This window comes from Callospermophilus lateralis, chromosome 1 (genome assembly GCF_048772815.1).
Source record: "Callospermophilus lateralis isolate mCalLat2 chromosome 1, mCalLat2.hap1, whole genome shotgun sequence".
In the NCBI taxonomy this organism is placed as follows: domain Eukaryota; kingdom Metazoa; phylum Chordata; class Mammalia; order Rodentia; family Sciuridae; genus Callospermophilus; species Callospermophilus lateralis.
Window position 1 is genome coordinate 190,093,195 of NC_135305.1, and position 18,687 is coordinate 190,111,881.

The 18,687-nt window shown below is 41.8% G+C and overlaps 1 protein-coding gene across 1 annotated transcript in view; it reads left to right on the forward strand.

Moving 5' to 3' along the window:
* Positions 1-18,687, forward strand: part of Rarb (retinoic acid receptor beta) — a 164,789-nt gene that overhangs the window by 54,502 nt on the left and 91,600 nt on the right. The window contains exon 3 of the mRNA XM_076842965.1: positions 16,574-16,715. Within this exon, the coding sequence (XP_076699080.1) occupies positions 16,574-16,715 (142 nt within the window). The remainder of the gene's footprint in view (positions 1-16,573; positions 16,716-18,687) is intronic.

Consider the following 18,687-nt stretch of genomic DNA (forward strand, 5'->3'; position numbering starts at 1 on the left):
TGAAAGAAGTAATATTATTTTACTAATGTAAATAATTTTGTACTTCGCCCTCACAATATATACTCAAAGTGTTCTCTTTGCCCCCAAATGAGGATAAGAATAAAAATTGTCTTCTTTTATTGTCAAATTAAAAACATAAACAAAACTGCATTCCCTGATTTTTTTTTTCCTCTTCCTGTTTCTGTTAACAATCCGGAATCACATGTAGAAGCCCAGTAATATCAGGAAATATGGCTACCTAGTATAACTCATTTGGAAAAATGTCATGCCTCACTAAGAAATACGGTGCTTAATTAATTCTTGCTCCTAGGAGGTCAACTTGGGGCACTCATTATGGCCTTAATTGGTGGTATAAATCCTGAGACCCTGGAGGAAAAACACATTGAGCGGTTAGTGGTCTCTGGCCTTTTGGGCGGTGCCAGCCCCGTCTTGGACGGAGATGGCTTCTGGTTTTGATGGCTGCGGGTCTGGCCACACTGATATTAGGTGTAAAGGCCAATGTGCAATAAGAAAAGAAATACAGGGACTTGCCCCTGTGCTGTGCATTAAACAGTGTGAGGCGACCCACTACCTTCTGAGTTGGAGAAATGTGTTTCTGTGAACTCTCGTTCTCCATATTAAATCATATTCATTATACAGCCCATCTGGAGTCTCCTGCCAGGCCAAAAATCATCTTACAGACATTAGCAAAAGGAAGTTAAATGTAATTTTTTTTAATTGTATACTTTTCATTTCCATTTATTTTTTTCTTCCCCCTTTTATTGGAGAAACCAGATGGAAACGAAAGCAGGGTCCTCTCCCTCACTCTGGTTCCCTTCGGGAACAAAGGCAGAACATTCCTGGCTGCTCTTCTTGTCACACATTGGCTTGAGGTGATGACGGGGCTGTCTCTAGATGCTGAGGGAAATTGCTGGAGAGGTCAGGAGTTCAATTTGAAGCTCACTCGGGTTGGGGTGATGAGGTTTGGAGGGTAGGAACGGTGCAGGGGCTAACACTGGCCTCTCTCTGAAGTGGGTTGCCACAAATTATATTTGACAGTGTGGAAATGAAACTCATAAATATCACATATGATGCAGTTTATTTTTGTGTCTTGTTATCGACTTGAGTATTTTTGCTGGGGGTTGTCCTTTTCGCTGGGTTTTGTTATCAATACAAAAAGGATCCCCTATATGGAAGACTCTGGGTCCTCTTCCGCTCTTTGTGACTAGCCACATCAGCCATGTCTCACAAAAAGGATAGTCTGAGTCTCATCTTGGAGATATGAGGAAGGAGTTCGCCCTTCTTCAGACACGTGGAAATCACAGACCTCAGTGCTAGACTAGAGCCCATAGCAGTCATTTCAGACGTGTGAAATGGAGCCATGGGAGTGGTTCAAGCTCTTTGCTCAGAGCCCCAGAGCCAGTTAGAGGCAGAGTGTGAACTAGCTCAGAGTTATTTGGATTTCCACCTGGGTGCTTTCGCTCTTCAGTCATCCTGAAGCTCTGGTAGAGGGTGTTGAGCAAATGGAGTCATTTCCCCCATGCATCACTCCACCCATCCTTTAAGCAGCTATTTACTAAAAGCCAGGGAAGATACTGGACTTGGTGCCAAGAATACAAAAGGCTAAAGATTTATGACAGATCTTTGAACTAATAAATGAGCTCAGAAAATTTCTATAGACATCATCTCTAAATACCCTACCACTCATCTGAATGAGTTCACCCAAATGAATTCTTGAGTTGCTGGGTTTGGAAGACGTATTTAAAAATCAGTAATGGTGAAGTATTTGGGGGCAACATACTGACACGTCCAGCAGATTATTGTCATTTATTTATTTATTGGTTTTGAGGATTGGTTACAGGGATGCTTTATCACTGAGCTGTATCCCCAACCCTTTTTATCTTGCAATAGTCTTACTAAGTTGCTGAGCCTGACCTCAAACTTGCAATCTTCATGCTTCAGCCTCCCAAGTAGCTGAGACGACAGGTGCCAGCCACCACTCTGGGCTTATTTGTACATTTCTTGGTGATGATCTCGGAAGTGGAATGGAGAATGGGGAAGCTAGGGCTCATTTTGAGTTTCTAGTAATGAATCCTACCCTATGTACAATTTTATTTCAATTAGGTTCTAATCACTTGTTAATAATTCTATTATTCTATGTTATTCAAATATTTAGACTAGGGCAAGGTTGAGATTAGGTCAAGCATACCTACTGAGACTCTCCTGTGATTTATGTTACTTTACTACACAACTGAGATTTGGAGGGGGAAGACAAAGACGAGGGGAATTGCACTTCTCATTCACACCGAGTGGCTTCCTTTGTGCCTGGGAGGCCCTGGGAAGTGTCTGGTGACATTGATTCAGTCTCAAAGTGTTTGTTTAAGGAGCTCAGCCCTGCCTACCTCCTTCATGTTGACAAGGTAATAGACACACATTACAAACGTAAATAGCAGCTCTAGGTTTCCCCTTCCTTAGCAGTGTGTCAAAGGGAACGTCCACTAAATGGGTTACTTTGGCTTTAAATAATAGACCCCATGGCTTCTCTGTTCCTCAGAGTGTGATGCGGTTTCACCTACCACTCTCCGCTTTCAACAAAGCAGATAAGGTATCAACACAATTAAAAGTGAAAAATCATCCATCTGCTTTGCCGGTAGTGAATGCTTACAGAACACACACTGATACAATAGATTTTAAATAATTTATGTCGGGCACTTTTTTTTTTTTTTTCCAATCTGTAAATGAGGACACCTAATGCAGAATGGCTGTCATGTCACTCTATCCTCCGCCCATTAAGATAACAAGACGAGGGGCAATGATTCAGATCACTGTATTTTTGGAGTACTGTGTGTGTGGATAAAAATTAAAAATTTAAAAGAGATGCCGTTCTGAACTACTTTGGGTAAGCAAGCTCATAAAAGCCATTTAGAAACTCGAAATTACAGTTCATTCAGATTCTCTTTCTGAGGGGCTCCTAAAAGCACTCTGAGCGCTCTCAGCAGGTTGAAAGCGTTACTTTTGTCACTATTTGAGGTTTTCTCCGAGTCTGCTCTGATGTTCAGTGTTCCTGAGGATGTTGTGCTTGGTCTTTAGGGGTCTCTTGAAGTCTCTGGTCTTTTTTTTTTTTTTTTTTTCAGTTATTGACGGACCTTTATTTTATTTATTTATATGCACTTCTGAGAATTGAACCCAGTGCCTCCCAGGCTAGGCAAGTGCTCTATCCCTGAGCTACAACCCCAGCCCAGTCTCTTTGGTCTTTACTGAGTAAACCTCAGATGATGTTGGAAAAAAAGAAATTATTAAATGATGCATGATTTCTGCACTCTATAGATATATTGTCCATCAGTTTATGGGGATAATGGGATAGATCCAGTTGCTGTGACCCTTGTTGGTGGCAAGGGGGTTTCTCCCACAGGTCCCCCAAGACTAGGGGCAATGTTGTTCCACAGAAACAAAAGTGCTACCTCCTTTCCAGAAGGTTGTTTGGTCCTTCGGTGGTTAAATATAGTTTAATCACGATTTATGGGCGCCTCCTCCCACCCCGCTCTCTCTTTTTCCCTACACCTGCCTGTGGAGATCTTCTAATTATTCATTTGAGAAAACGATGGATAAAAATATCCATCCTGAAAACGTGTGTGTTCCAAGGAAGAAGGCCAACCATGTCCAGGGAAATTTTCAGTCCTGTTTGATCTAAGAAAAATAATCCCTAAACTCCACGCACACAGGCAGATGCTTCAGAGGAGCTGAAGTACTTTTGGATGAGTTCAAAATAAACACACCCTCTGAAGTTATCTCCCTTGTCCTTCTGGAGACAATTAGAAGGGCGAATGAAGTTCCCTGGGACTACCATCCAAAGAGAGCAAAACTGGAGTGATATACCCCTGAAGCTCCCAGATGAGCCTTCCTGGCTCCAGGGGTGGGATCTGACACCCCAGTCAGGAGTGGGCTGTAAGCTCAGAGACCACCCTCTCTTAACAAGCCCATCTTGGGCAGCCGAAAGCTTAGTAAAGCCAGATGGGAAGTAGCCACCGAGGGCAGAAATGCAATTTTGATACAGGAAATGGAAGAAGATCAGTACAGCTTTTCGCTCATGATATATGTTTCTTCTGTCCAAAGCCAGCAATTTTGGAAAATGAAGCTTAAGAGTTTAAAAATAAGAGCTCTGTCAGGGAAAATAAAACAGGTCCCCCTACATCCATTAGGCTGCCTTTAATTGAAAACCGGAGAACAATCTAACTAATTGGCAGGTACCTCTTTTATTATGGGGTCTATTTTTTCCCCTTCTCTCCTGTGTAATGGAAAGCTGCTCCTCTTTATCAGCGAAAGTCAGGTATGGAATGGAAAAGCAGAGAGGTACACTTAAAAAATTAATTTTATGTATTCGGCTAAATTTTCTCTTTCTAAATAGTATCGTGGTGGGTAAAAAGTTAAGGTCTTTGAAATAGCAATAGCTCCGGGAGTCTGTTTTTTTATTTAGCCTGGTGCTTAGGTGGAAGCTGTAATGTGCTAATTGCAGGCAAGTTCATGTTGTTTAAAAGAACTTTACCTTTTGCTTTGGGGACCTATTTGATTTCGAATCTTGGTGCCGTGCTGATATAATACAGCTATTTTAATTTTAAAGATCAAGAAAGAGGAGCTGGCGGGTGAAATTTGAGCCATTTTTTTTTTTTTCTAATCTGGAGTAAGAAAGGAAAGAGGTTGAAATAAATCATTAAATTAACATAACTGCCTAAATTTATGATATTGGAATTTTACCACTGAAATTATGACTTCCTTTTCCTTAAAGAATTTGGGTAATGGTTGCGATAGATGTTGAATTTAGTTTTTTTGTTGTTGTTGATCTCTCTCTCCTTTCCTTCCACTAGGAATAGCTGAACCCTAGATTATGATGTAAGTTTTAAATTTTAAGAGCTGCCTGTCCTGTGCCCCTACGTGATTCAGATGCATTCCTGCCTGCGTAGGTCTCCTGTCTTGAGGAAGAAGGAGACAATAGGTCTATCACCACAGTATTGTAGAGGGTTACAACAGATAGTGCTGGTGGCATGGTCTTCTTGGGAGCCCTGCCCCTCTTGGGGACTGTGTAAGCCAGGCCCCTCCTGGGGGCTGTGTGTCGGAGCATGAGTTGGTGTGAACTGAAAGACAAGATGCTTTGCAGCCATCGGGGTCAGCACATGAAGAGGCACAGAGCAGAGGGACATGCTGTGGACATGGGGCGTCTGGATAATAGGCAAAAGCACGAGCAGCTTTGAGGGGTGGGCAGCTCTAAAGGCTTTTGCTGACCATCTCAGTGCTGCCAGGCTGTGATCTGGGGAGATGCCCTCAGCATTATCAGACCTTAACCTGGAGTCCCCATGGTTTCTTCCATACAAGGACAAAAATCCATTTTGAGAGCCGGAGCTCAAGCCATATTTCCCCAATAAACTCAGTGAGATTTTGCTCTGTCAGAGCAACGTCTGTGGTGAGGAGAAGCAGAAGGCCCCATCCCATAAATCCTGTTATTTTCCAGTTGTCCGACTTTTTGAAGACTTAAGTGTGAATGCCCGACTGGCTTCCTTCTCCTGCCCTCACTTCCTCTCTGACTTCCTTTTTGCTTCAGGTTCAAGATTTTTATGCCGCATATAAAAATAAAGGAGGAAAAAATTCCATCGGGAAGGTTCCAAACTGGTTCTGAAAATTAGGTCAATTTGAAAGAAATACACCCAATTGTGGACAAGCATTTTTTTTTTCTTTGCTGTACTAATTTAGGTCCTTCATGTCATAAAACAGTGCAAGTACATCATAATTATTGGTGTCTATGAAAGGCCTCTGAATTGTGTAATATGCAGAGTTGCCATGGCGATGTGCATTGTCACCAACCAGCGTGTTATGATAGAGCTGAGCCCCGGCTTTGTTGATGGCGAATGTTGCATACCAGACTTCAAAAAAGACATTTTAAAATTCATGCTCTTTGGCAAAGAGCTTAAGTATATTTGAGCATGTTTTGACTCTTTCCTTCTGCTGAACCCCCTTACCCACCCACCTTTTCAGTGCAGATGAGAATCTTTAATGTGGGTCCAGATAAGATTTACTAATTAATGTGAAAACCAACAGGGGTCTGCTAACTGCTGGGCTGAAGCTTAGGAGCTATTTTGGTGCATTTTCTCAGCAAAGTAATTGAGAATTTAAAATCTTAAGATGCATTGGCTTCTTGCCCTGTTATATTTAGAGTAATCCTGATAATAAATCGGTAACTATGGGTTTCACTGTGGAAGGGCACAAAATAACTGACCCAAGTAATCTAGAAAACAGATGTCTTCAGTTGTTTTAAAGTAAACTCTGAAGACCAGATTTAAAGAAAGCTCTGTGGAGCCCAATGAAATCTTCCATTTTTAGGGGGCTTTTCTGCTCTGTCCCTGTGGTTTTTTTTTTCCTGCTACCTCATCTCCCCTCAATGTAAACTCTTGAAGAAAAGTGAAGGGGGTCCTCAGATATCATCTTTGTCATATCCACCCTCCTGTACAACAACACTTCTCTGGATTATCAGTTAACTGCTGAACCCCATATTCTTGACCTACTTTTTAATTCTTCCTTCATTTTAATGGTCCTTCAGTGGGGTTCAAGGACACCGTGGAGGTCTCTGAGTGAACTTCTGGGCATCTTCTTGAAATTGTGCCTAGATGTGTGTACTCTGTGGGAGGAGATTTTTGTCCAATTTTGAAAACGTTCTTTGGGTTCTTCTTGCCCCCCCCCCCCCCCGCCCCACTCCCTCAGCTCCCAGAGTCCCTTACACGGGAAATAAAGTGCGGTAGTAAAACATAAAATACCTCCCCAAAGGTTTTCCTTTCTGGCTCTTGCTGAGGTAGTGGAATTTCTCAGAGGCATCCCAGGGGGATCCTGAGGAGAATAAGTGTGACTGTGGTGACTACTTAATTCCGTCTGATCCACAGTCTTTAAACAGCCGTAAGGTCAATCAGAGGAGACGACAGACTGCCAGAGATTTCCAGAGCCTTGTGAAGGAAAAAGGCTGCAAACTCTTGCTATAGATGATTCTAGAGTCAGGGCTGGCTGGGTAACTTGCAGCTGTCCATGTATAATGAAAATGCTTTTCACTTGTTCACAAGTGATTTCAAATTCCAAGACAGTGACAGCAGAGCAGTAAACCAAGTACAGGGTCCTTATGAATAAGGGACCCTGTAAGGCTGCATGATAACACACCCTGAAGCCAGCCCCGCCCGGGACAGACCTCTTCACCTTTTAACAGCAGTTTAACTAGCACTGTTTAGTTGCCTTAGGAAACGGTCTCCCTGAAAATTTTGCTTTCAAATGGTTGATCACCGAACCTGCTGGATTCCATGCCTACCAATTAGAATGGGATTATGATAATCAGACTGGTATTATACCTGGTCATTTAAAAAAATGATTTTAGCCAAGGTCATGCTTTGGAAATATAAAAAGACATTTCTTTTCCACTTAAATTAAAAGGTATTTTACCCAAGTGAGTAATCTCTCTGTACCGTTGGTTTCCAGTTTATATTACCCAGTAGCATTTCTTCTCTGGATCATGTTCCTCTACAACAGAGCAGTATCAGCTGAATGCATTGGCTCTGGGCCTTTCCTGGGACATCACAGGCTTTGGAAGTTTAGACCTTGATCTCTGACAAACTTGCGTTCACGTTCTCAATTAAGAACGCGGGGCCACTTGTTTTCATTGGTATTCCCAGGGAGTTTTAATTAATTGAGGATTAAAAGGATTGAGAGCTGTGGCCTCTGGATCTAATAGGGTTTGAGCTCTCAGGGGTTCACCTGACAAAGTCCGGGAAAATGCGGTAATCGTACTCTTCCTGGAAAGATTAGTTCCCACAGAGACAATGTTTTTTTTTGCTAAATCTGTAATCACTGCCTTCTTTAGAACCATCTTCTCAGGCATCTCATATAAAATAGGGCCAGAGTGTGTGCCGAGGAGGCTTCTGATCCAGGGGTGCTGAAAGGAGACAGGGAGGCCTAAAACGTACAGTTAGGTTCTGAGGGAGAGGACCCAAGACTCCTTCCAAGTGAGCAGCAAGAGGTGCCATGGAATCACAAGAAACCATGGCAGTTAGGGTCACCGCTCTTCCCGTGGTCATTCATCTGTGCTGAATTCCCAACCCTGGGACCAAGTCCGGGTGGGGAGGGATCTATTTATTTATTTATTTTAGGAAGAAAAAAAAAAAAAAAGCGACTCTGAACCTCTACCCCTTGGGACGACTCGGCTTTCTGGTTTGGAGTATGAGTTCTGTGTTGTTTTCCTTTTCTGGCTCCGAGTCTGGGTCCCCTCCTGAACTTGACTTTTTCAACGCTCTTTGCCTTAGGCTGGTGCCCACCCTCCCGGCTTAGGCGGGAAGCTCTCTGTCATCAAAATAGGAGGCTGTTTTTCTACTTTCTCCCTCCCTCTCACCCATTGTCTTTCCATGGGGTGAAAAGGTCTTCACTTTTCCCTCTCTCTCCCCCCAAATCTGGCTATTAATAACTTTTCAGATGTTGTCACGCATAGACTTCCACTCACTCCGGAGGGCGTTTTTTTGTTTGTTTAAGGCAACGTGTTTCCTGGTCTCAAAAAAAACGAGGCTTCCCAAAGTGGCTGTGATGGGATTATTCCAAACTCACCTCCCACTGACAGCAGCTTTGCTTCTGGCTGGAAAGGGGACCCACCGCTCTGCACCAGCTCCAGTCCTACTGCATAGGCTGCAGGCTTGCTGGTGGATGGAGGAGTACCTGGGGCAGTCACCTGGCTACTTTTTAATTGAGATGGGGTGGGAATCTTTGCCTCCCGATAGCCAAGGAACAAGGACACAGTAAGACCCCTTGCCTTCTTCTTCTTCTTTTCGCTCTAGAAGAAGAAATGACCCTTTTGAACTTTGCATGGGATAGAAATTAACTCAGCAGCCGCTCAGTTCAAATAGACGTGCTTCCCAAACTGCTTTTGGGGTGAATGTCTTCTGACCCAAAACGCTTTTTATGACTAGATATGGTGCCAAATCGTCTTTCTGAAAAAATATTAAAGTTTTTTTACTTAGTGTCTTTCTTCAAATAATCATCATGCATTCCACACATGTTAAACTTAATGTAAATGGCTGTAAGGCTAAAAACAACTTCCAGATAGAATAGCACAGTATGAACCCTCACCAGCAACTGTATGATTAAATATGAGTCAGCACATTGCACTGTTATCTCAGAAAGCAAGGATTCTTGGGCTACATTCTTGCCCAGACTCAAGGGCCAGCTCAGCTATTGGATATTTGTATTGGTACCAGATCTCAATATGTGCTTCAATATGTGCATAAATAAATGCATGATTGAGTCAAAGACACAGAGCCCCAGAATAATCTTAGCAGAATATGATTCTGACCCTGTCTTTTCTTGTACAGATAGGTATAATATATCCCTAATAAATATATGGCGTGCCTTCAAGACCTCCCCCAGTCCAAACATTAGCCCTCTCTTCCAGTTGTACCTTACACACACATACCCCAACATTGCATCTCAGCCAACTTGAGCCACTGCCCGTTCCTGTGTTTCCTTACCTCTGAACTCTTTGCTTACACACAGTATTCTCTTGGGGAAAAGCCTGCCATTCAAATACTACCCCTTCATTAGAGCTGGGATAGGGTGCCAGTTCCCCTTTAACTCACTTGAACGCCTGTGGCTTCATTTACTCAGTAAATACTTGATGTGTAACTACTAGGCACCAAAAGCTATACCGGGCATCTCTTTGCTTTCTATTTGCATTAAAGTTCTTATCAAACAGGTTGGTGGCATTTGCTTGATAGTGTTCACATGTCTTTGTTTCTTGTAGATTGAGAAAGATGGGACCACACTTCAGATATCTGTGTGCCCACAAGAAAGCCTGCCACATCCACCAACCAATGGGCACAAGTGATTGCATCAATAAGTGAATGAATGAATACAGATGGCTTTGAGAATCATGAGATTGCCTAACCACAAGAGCCTATGTTGCTCAGAGATTCAGAATACTGTTTTATTCTGTTTGGGAATTTTTATTCTAATCACAAAGTGTATATGGGGAAGTTTCTCAAAATAAAATTTTGAGAAAAGGGGCTTTGTCCGTAACAATCACTACCATCAATTGGGCACTTGGTGTGTTCCAGTTGGGCACTTGGGCTCATTTTGTATGAGTTCCCTTGTTGTCATCCTTTGTTTGTAGGTGAGGAAATTGAGACCTCTGCATAACTCAATTAAGGCCCCAGAGGTAGTTAATGACAAAGTCAGAATTTAAATTCACATGTACCTGAACTATAGCCTAATTCCCACTTGGTAGGCTAGATTCTAAACCAATAGAAGTCTTCCTCTTTGGGAGAAGTTGGAGAATGTGGTGCATCATAACATCTGAGAACTAGGAGATGACATAGGTCCTGTGCGGGGTAGGGTGAAGGGGGACCCAGAGCATGGTTGGAAAGTACTAGAAGTGAGAAGGTGGCCCAACTTGGTCCCATGTCAAAGTGTGAAGACGAGAGGGAGCTGAGTCACTTTTCTCCATGTCCTTTGTTGATTTGGGATTTAAGACTAGTCCATCAAAGGAATTAGAAATTAGAAGTATTTAGGTATAGGAGGATAGTTAGGCATAAAAGAGAGAAAGTTATCTTTTCTTCTGACTTAGGATTGTTTCTGTGCTGTAGACAATAGAGGATGTGTTGGAACAATGGTACTTAATACCCCTGGGGTAAGGGGAAAGGAATCTAAGTAGGATGTGAGCATTATTCCATGATTATAGTTCATATATGAACCAAACAGCTCTAATCTACATATATGGCCTTCTTCACCATATGAGGGTCCCCACCATTTTGGTTGGGCTCCAGTTCTTTGATAGCAGGATTAGGAGAGCATGAGATAAGAAAGGTTGAAAAAAAATCTGTGGTTAGAAAATGCAACTCAGTTTTTCAGTTATGTCTGTGTTTGATGCAGATCTATCTTCTTGATCTGGATAATTAGTGTTAATTGTGTTACTGGCTTTAACTGTTACAAACAACAGAGGTCATGGTTAGTCAAATCATGGTTAATCAAGAGGATTATAAATGGACCAACAAGTCATAATTAACTACCCAAAGTCCTGTTTAACTATGACTGATTAAAAGAAAGCCTGAGTAGCTAATGAAAGGTAGGATTGACAATACAAGTCATAGTTAACCTGCTCAAGTCGTAGTTAAGCAATAAAGTACCCACTGACCAACCTGATCACTATTTAAATCAGTGGGTCTTCCACTAATGTCAGAAATCTTGTGGTATGGTTTCTTAAGTACAGGTAATAGCGTCTTTGAGAGATAAGTTTAGTATTGAGGAATATTTTAAAGAACTAAGGTATAACAAATCCAGGACTGTCATACCAACTCTGGTTATAGCTGAGACTTTATTCAATCAACCAACCACTAGCTATTGAATATATACTATTTCTCAAGTTCTCTCCTAGCCCTAGGATACTCATGTGACATATACTAATATTTTTTTACTAAGCTGAAAATTGAAACACTTTACACCAATTGTTGGGCAACTATTGCCTTGTGTCTTACTCTTATCCCACCCATATCCATTGTCTTCATTTTGGGGAAGCCATCCTGGGTACTACCTGGAGGCCACCAACTTGTCTGCTATAGTTTGTGGGAGCTGGCCTCCCTGCCCATCCTTCTCCCCTGGCAGAGAGGCATGGATAACAGCAAGGAAGCCAGCTCCCTTGATGGTGGCCCTGTGCACCCTAACCTGAAATGCATAGTGCCTGAGCTCCCAAAGGCTGTGACCACTGACTACAGACTGGAGTTCCCTGATGTCACCCATGTAACCTCTACAGTAGAGTTACTATTTTAAAAAAATATTTTTTAGTTGTTGTTGGACACAATACTTTTATTTTATTTATTTACTTTTACGTGGAGCTGAGGATCGAACCCACTGCCTCGCGTGTGCTACGCAAGCATTCTACCGCTGAGCCGCAACCCCAGCCCAGTAGAATTACTATTTAATACTTTATTTATTTTTATTTTGGGGGGATAGTGGGGATTGAACTCAGGGGCACTCAACCACTGAGCCACATCCCCAGCCCTATTTTGCATTTTACGTAGAGACAGTGTCTCATTGAATTGCTTAGACTTTTTGCTGAGACTGGCTCTGAACTCATGATCCTCCTGCTTCAACCTCCTGAGGCGCTGGGATTACAGGCGTGCGCCACTGTGTCTGGCTAATACTTAAATATCACCTTTGAATAGTGTAATACAGAACAAAAAGCAAACTACCAAGGATACCTGAAAGAGGGAGTATTTGGTATCTTTAAATCCACTAGGCATGGCTTCCTTGATATGGGGGTACCTTACAGAAGGTTCCTAGGTTCAAGAAAAATTAAGGAATAATGACATGGTGTCAGCAGCCCTAGACTTAGCGTCAGAAAACCAGGTCTCCAGGCTTCTCACTACAAGCCATTGGGACAGTATGGAAGTGTTCAATGTCAATCCAGTCACAGATACCTGCCTGAAGTACTTCCTGAAGACTCAGCTCTAAGATAAAGGTAAAGCCCTCTTGTTGGGCTCCTTTCAGGTCTGGATTGGTCTTAAAAAATTTAAGTATTCTCGCCTTGCAAGTAGAAGGTCTCTTTTCCTTAGTCTTCTCCCACCAGTTCTTCCTTGGCCATTTTCTTTTCCCATAAAAGCTCCCTCAATTTCACTCCCAAGCCATTCCAACTCATGGCTCCCTGTTGTGGTGACACACTTGGGGTTCAGAAATTTATAGCTGGAAAGGCTTTTGAAAATAAATTGCCCAGCCTATCAGTTAGGAGATGAGAAACCTGAGCCCCTGGAGTTGGGACTCAGTACTCAGTCCTCACAGTAGTAATGAGAAGGCTGCTGCCCAGGGGTTCGACCCCACAATTCCAGGGCTCTTTCTCTACTGAAAAGCCACATTTGAATGTAGTTTGTACTTTGGAAGCCCATTTTTTTACATATGCCAAATTTTGGATCACAGTTTTGTTTCCCAACCTATGACGCTCCTCATTTTATTTTACTTTACTTTTTTGAGGCTCCTAATTGTCGATTGGACAGATCCATGACTTTCAATCACAATGAATCCCACAGTGAGAAACTTTATTTATTCTCAGAATTCCTCAAAGATAAAGTCTCGTGTCAGCCCTGATATGTCTCTAACACCTGCTCAGCTCCCATTTCAGCAAGGAGTGAGGAGGCCCCGGGGCTCCTGGCCCTTCAGTAGATCCAGTATCCAGTGAGAGTGAAATAACATCTGAATATTGTATTATTTGACTTTGTTTTATTTATTTTATGAGTACCTTCTCATGTGGACACTTGGTGCTGGTTTTCCAATTAAGCCAGAGATGAAAATTTTCCATTTTGAGTCATGTTAAAAGAAAAGGGAGGTGTCAGCTTACATACAAATATTAAATATTAACAGAAAATATTAAATAATGGGAATGTGCCCTATCGCCCATCATCACTAGATCCTCTAAGCAGTGTTCTCCCAGGGAGGAAAGTTTATTTTATACTTTGCAAGAGGAGAAGGCTTTGTTGGATGCAAACTTCTTTGAGACTCAGAGGACATTTCTGTTTACCCAAACTGTGTATAAAAATATCTTACCACTTACATTTTAGTCAGCAAGAATTCGACCACGGTGGAAATGATTTACTGAAACGTAGACCTTCTCCTGAAATCCAGCCAAATATCTGATTTGGAAAACCAAGAAGTCCTATTCAATTTCTGTCGTCATTGTTACTGAGCCACACGGGCTGGCTAATTAGTGACATATAAAGTTCTTTAATTCTGTCTCCTTCTCTTCTTCTTTCACTTGAGCATCATGAGACTGTTTTTCTCTGCTCCCTGGTCACTCATGAAGAATTTGCTGAACTGAATATTAGGTTTTTAATAAACAGGGAAGGTCACCTTTGCTCTGCCACACCTTTTCCACATGTACAGAAGAGGCCAGATCTCTCGCCTGGCCCTGTTTCTTGGCAGAGGAGGAATGGAAGTTTCTGTAAATTGAGTTTGTGCATCTGGAAGCCAAAATCCAAAAGCGGTCCTGTGGGTATTTCTTGCAGGGGAAGGCAGGTTTTGAGATGACCACTCCATAAAGATTCCGTCAGGCTTTTAGAATACTTGTAACCCAGTATTTTAGATTCTGAGCCTATTTGTAGCTCCAGAGATATAAAAATAAACTGTGTTTTCTTGGAAAATGTCTGTGTAGGGGGGAGGATAGGGGGACAAGGGTTGCAATCTTAAACCAGGTTTCCAGGCAGTTGCAATTGAACCATGCCAGTAAAAATATGTGTATTTAGACACTAGAATCCGAGGGTGCCCACGGAAATATCCTACACAACGTGTGTTCCATGAGCTCTCCTTGTTAATGTGCTTTAGCTTTGCACGTTGTTAGTTCTGGCTCCTGCAGTGTTAATGTACTACAGGGAAAGCAGTGCTCAGATGCTGAGGCTTACTTTCTACTCAGTACATCCACTGGTGTGTTTTTTTCATTCAGAAGAATTATTTCTTGCATAGGTATAGTCATGTCACAACTGATAAAGTGAAACTCCTGGCTTTTAATACATAGAGCAACAGAGAGGCTTCTGTTGGGTGATTAAAACAGAGAAAACAGATGGGAGGGGGCAGTGGTTCACGATTGTAATCCCAATGGCTTGGGAGGCTGAGGTGTAAGGATCACAAGTTTGAGGCCAGCCTTAGCAACTTAGAGAGGACCTAAGCAACTTAGCAAGACCCTGTCTCAAAATAAAAAATAAAAAGGGCTGGAGATGTGGCTCAATGGCAAAGTGCCCCTGGGCTTAATCCCCAGTAACAGAGAGAGAGAGAGAGAGAGAGAGAGAGAGAGAGAGAGGGAGAAGATAGCAGATAGCAGATATGCCCTTCACCACTCATTATTTATTCATCTGTGATTTCAATAAGCATCACTTGATTATCCATCATCTGCCAAGCAATATGATAGAATGGGGGAGGGAAAGAGAACATTAAGAACCCTTGCTAGTAGACTCTCAAGTCTGCATTAATCCATCAATGCTTCACAGAAATCAGGATAAATCTTTTCTTTTGTCAAAATATCATTTTCAAAAGTTAAAAAATAAAAACCAAAATTATTCAGTAAGCATGTGTCAAAAATGTATCTAACTCCTTGATGAGCGAAATAGTAGATGTGAAGGCTGGTTCAAGGTTGGTAGGAGAAAAATACCTGGGTAGGCAGGTAAGTAGATAGGTGTGGTACAAGGAAAGAATGCAAAGTTCTGGGGCTGGAGTTGTGGCTTAGCGGTAGAGCACTTGCCTACCACGGACGAGGCCCTGGGTTCAATCCTCAGCATCACATAAAAATAAACTTAGTTAATTAAAGATATTGTATCTAACTACTAATATATATATATATATATATATATATATATATATATATATATATATATATGAGAGAGAGAGAGAGAGAGAGAGAGAATGCAAAGTTAGGTGCAAATGTTGTTCTGTCCTCCAAGACAATAAAATAATAATTTTAAGAACTATTTTTCATCTGGGCAGAAATCCTTTGTACTTACACTAGACAAAAACTTTTGTAATTTGCCAGTCCTCTGCAATTTTTATAGAGTCTAGGTCAAGGCTAGAGGTATAGTTTCATGACAGAACACTCACCTAGCATGCACAAAGCCCTGGGTTCAATCCCCAGTACCACCTAAATCAATAAATAATATTTTAAACAATTAGAATCTGGATTCACTCAGTAGTAAAAAGTATGTCAAACAAAGTTTTATTTCCAAAGATCATTCAGTGCCCTTCAGTGGGCTTGTCAGTTAGTGCTGCTGTACAGTGAGTGCTGCCCAGTAGAACTTTCTGCAGTGATGGAATTATTTTGTGTGTGGTTCAGTGCAGCAGCCGTCAGCCATGTGTGCCTGTTGAACATTTGAAATGTTGCTAGGACAACTGAGGATCTATATTTTTGTTTAATATACATTTCATAATTTTGATTTAAATAGCCACATGTGACTAATGGCTACCAAATTTGATGGCACACCTCCAATGTGCCACTAAATAGGCAGACATTCATTTTTATTCTCTGTTTTCAATTTTGGATGATTCTTTTTCTAAACACTCCGTAGATTAAATCGTATTTTAAATGTTATGATAGAAGCTAAATATATGAAAGAACTTGGAGAAGACTCCTTGAAAAGACCTGATTCTTGCAAGATGCAAATAATTTCTTTTGCAGATGCAATGCCTCGTATATTGGGTGTGTTGGTAGCGGGTTCACCTGAAGTTGTTCTGTTCAGCAAGGGAGCTAGTTCGGCTCAGGCAGTTTGGAGGGATCCCAACTCTGCATGATGTTTTCCAAATGAATCAGCTTGGTATTCATTTTCTTTTAGCAAGATAATAACGGTCTTGTCTAGTTTTGATTAAAAGGGGCTTTTGGGTTTACAACAAAGGGAGAGCTATTAATATTTCACAAGAGTTTTCAGGTTTTAATAAGTTAACTTTTCTGCTGCCCTCACTACATTACTCAAAGAAAAAAAGCAGTGAATGCATTGGTAAGGTTGGGTCTGATTTCTCATGAAACTGAGCTGTTTCACTTAGTTTCTCATCCTCTTCTGGCTTACAGGGCTTTTTCCGCAGAAGTATTCAGAAGAACATGATTTACACTTGTCACCGAGATAAGAACTGTGTTATTAATAAAGTCACCCGGAATCGATGCCAGTACTGTCGACTCCAGAAGTGCTTTGAAGTGGGAATGTCCAAAGAATGTAAGTGGAATCTCAAAAAAAAGTCTTTTTTTCCCCCCTGATTGCCTTATCTATAAATATATTTGCTCAGCTTCCAAAGTCAAATCATAAAGGACGACAGTAAGTAAAATTCAGACATGACACTAATGATACATGGCCAAGGGTAGATATAAACAGAGGTGGCCTGAAAGTGGAATAACTATGGAGATTTTCAGATAAAACTTGAGTGGCAGTTGGTGAAAGGCAGGAGTCAGGTGCTGTGGAAGGCAGATTTGTATTCAAAACAGTTACTCTCTATATTGCAGAGCTGTGAGTAACCCACACATACGGCAAGCCACTTGGTGACTCTATTTCCTTATCTTGACAGTGGGAATAAGGATCTTTGTATCAGCAAGGATAAAAATGAAGTGAAAAGCATGAATATTAGCAGAAGTACTAATTTGCCCTACTTTGGATGGGAAGGATCATGTCACTTTCATTTCACAAGAAACATTTTGAAATGTGGGGCATTGACTTTTTCCCCCAACTCGATTTTAGCTTCTTTCTTCCAAGTCACCTCTTTCAAGCCATAATACAGTGTATTGATGCAAGAGAACATTTTAATAAAGTAAACATTGGTTGTGGGTCCATAATCGTCTAATAATGGGGACTTGAAATATACATGCTTTAATATAGACAAGAATATATAGGCTACAAAAATTTTTCATTATTTGCATTCTCCCTTTGATACTTTCAAATGTAGGACATAAGAAAGGGAGAGGTGAATAACTTGATGAGGCTAAGGAAGTCATAGGGACGGGTGGCAGGTGAAGAAGCACTTTCTGGTTCCTTTTCCATCACCTGGCAATTTGTGAAGGTCCACTGTGTGTGTGAATCTCTGGACTGGGGGCTGTTCAGGGACTTTGGAGTTGCCTGAGGTGTGCTAGCATCCGATCAGAGTGTGGGACGAAAAGCCAGGCACCCCGACAACCCTGATCCTACAATGGGTTTAGAAGTACCATGTAATAAATCAAGGGTTCCTTGATTTGGAACCTGGGAAATGGGATCCTAGGGAGAAGACTGACCAAAAAGGGAAAGCAGTATTGTTCTGTACCAAGCAGTTATTATTCTGAGGGTGTTAAGCTAAGACTGGCCTTCTGCTAGGAGCTGCGACTCAGGGACTGCAATGGATATTTTTTTTTGGTAGCAGATGTTTCTTGCAGCCATCTTTCCTAACTATACTCAGATTTATTGGGTTTCTACACTTTAGGGTTGGGTGGGATTAACTCTGTTGTCTCAAGGCAGTTCCAGCCTCTTCTCTGATCTGGCCACAATTGTCAGTGCCTTGTGTGAATGAGAAACCAAAGCCAGTCCAGGAGAAGGCAATTCCACACTCATGCTCAGAATATTGGGATGGAAGCACCCTCCTCTCCAGTTACATTGAAACAGGGATGCGCATAGGTACCAGTGCCCGTTAGCTCTGCTCCCACTCCAGGAGAAGTCCACCCAAGGACAGAGCAGCTGTGAATAGGAAAATGGAAAGAAAGATATTAAGCCCTTAATAGCATCCTCGAATGGCTCAACCATTGGGCTGGGTGAAGCACTGCCTCTAGGCCATTTGGTTCTATTTACCTGGAAATACCCATTAAGGACTTTGGAGATGGGCTCCTGGTCATTTTTAGATTCCCCACAAGCAAGAATTGGCTAGGTCATGAGTCAAGGAAGCATGCAGCGTGGACTTTTCCCTGCAGGACAGTTTTCCTGCAAGTTTTCATCCAGTTTCCTTTGACCTCTTCAAACTTAAGAGCTATTGAATTATTTGAAATCAATGAATGGGAGATTTGAAGCTAATATTCAGTTATCTCTGGGCCCACATTCTAACAGGAGAGAGGAAAAACATGACCTGAAATAGCCAGATTATTTCTAGACCTCACAGGATGGCCACCTCATGCTCCACTTTTGGTCTGACGTTCCGTACCCGTGGATGTCGACACTGCCTTTCTGTGGGAGAATT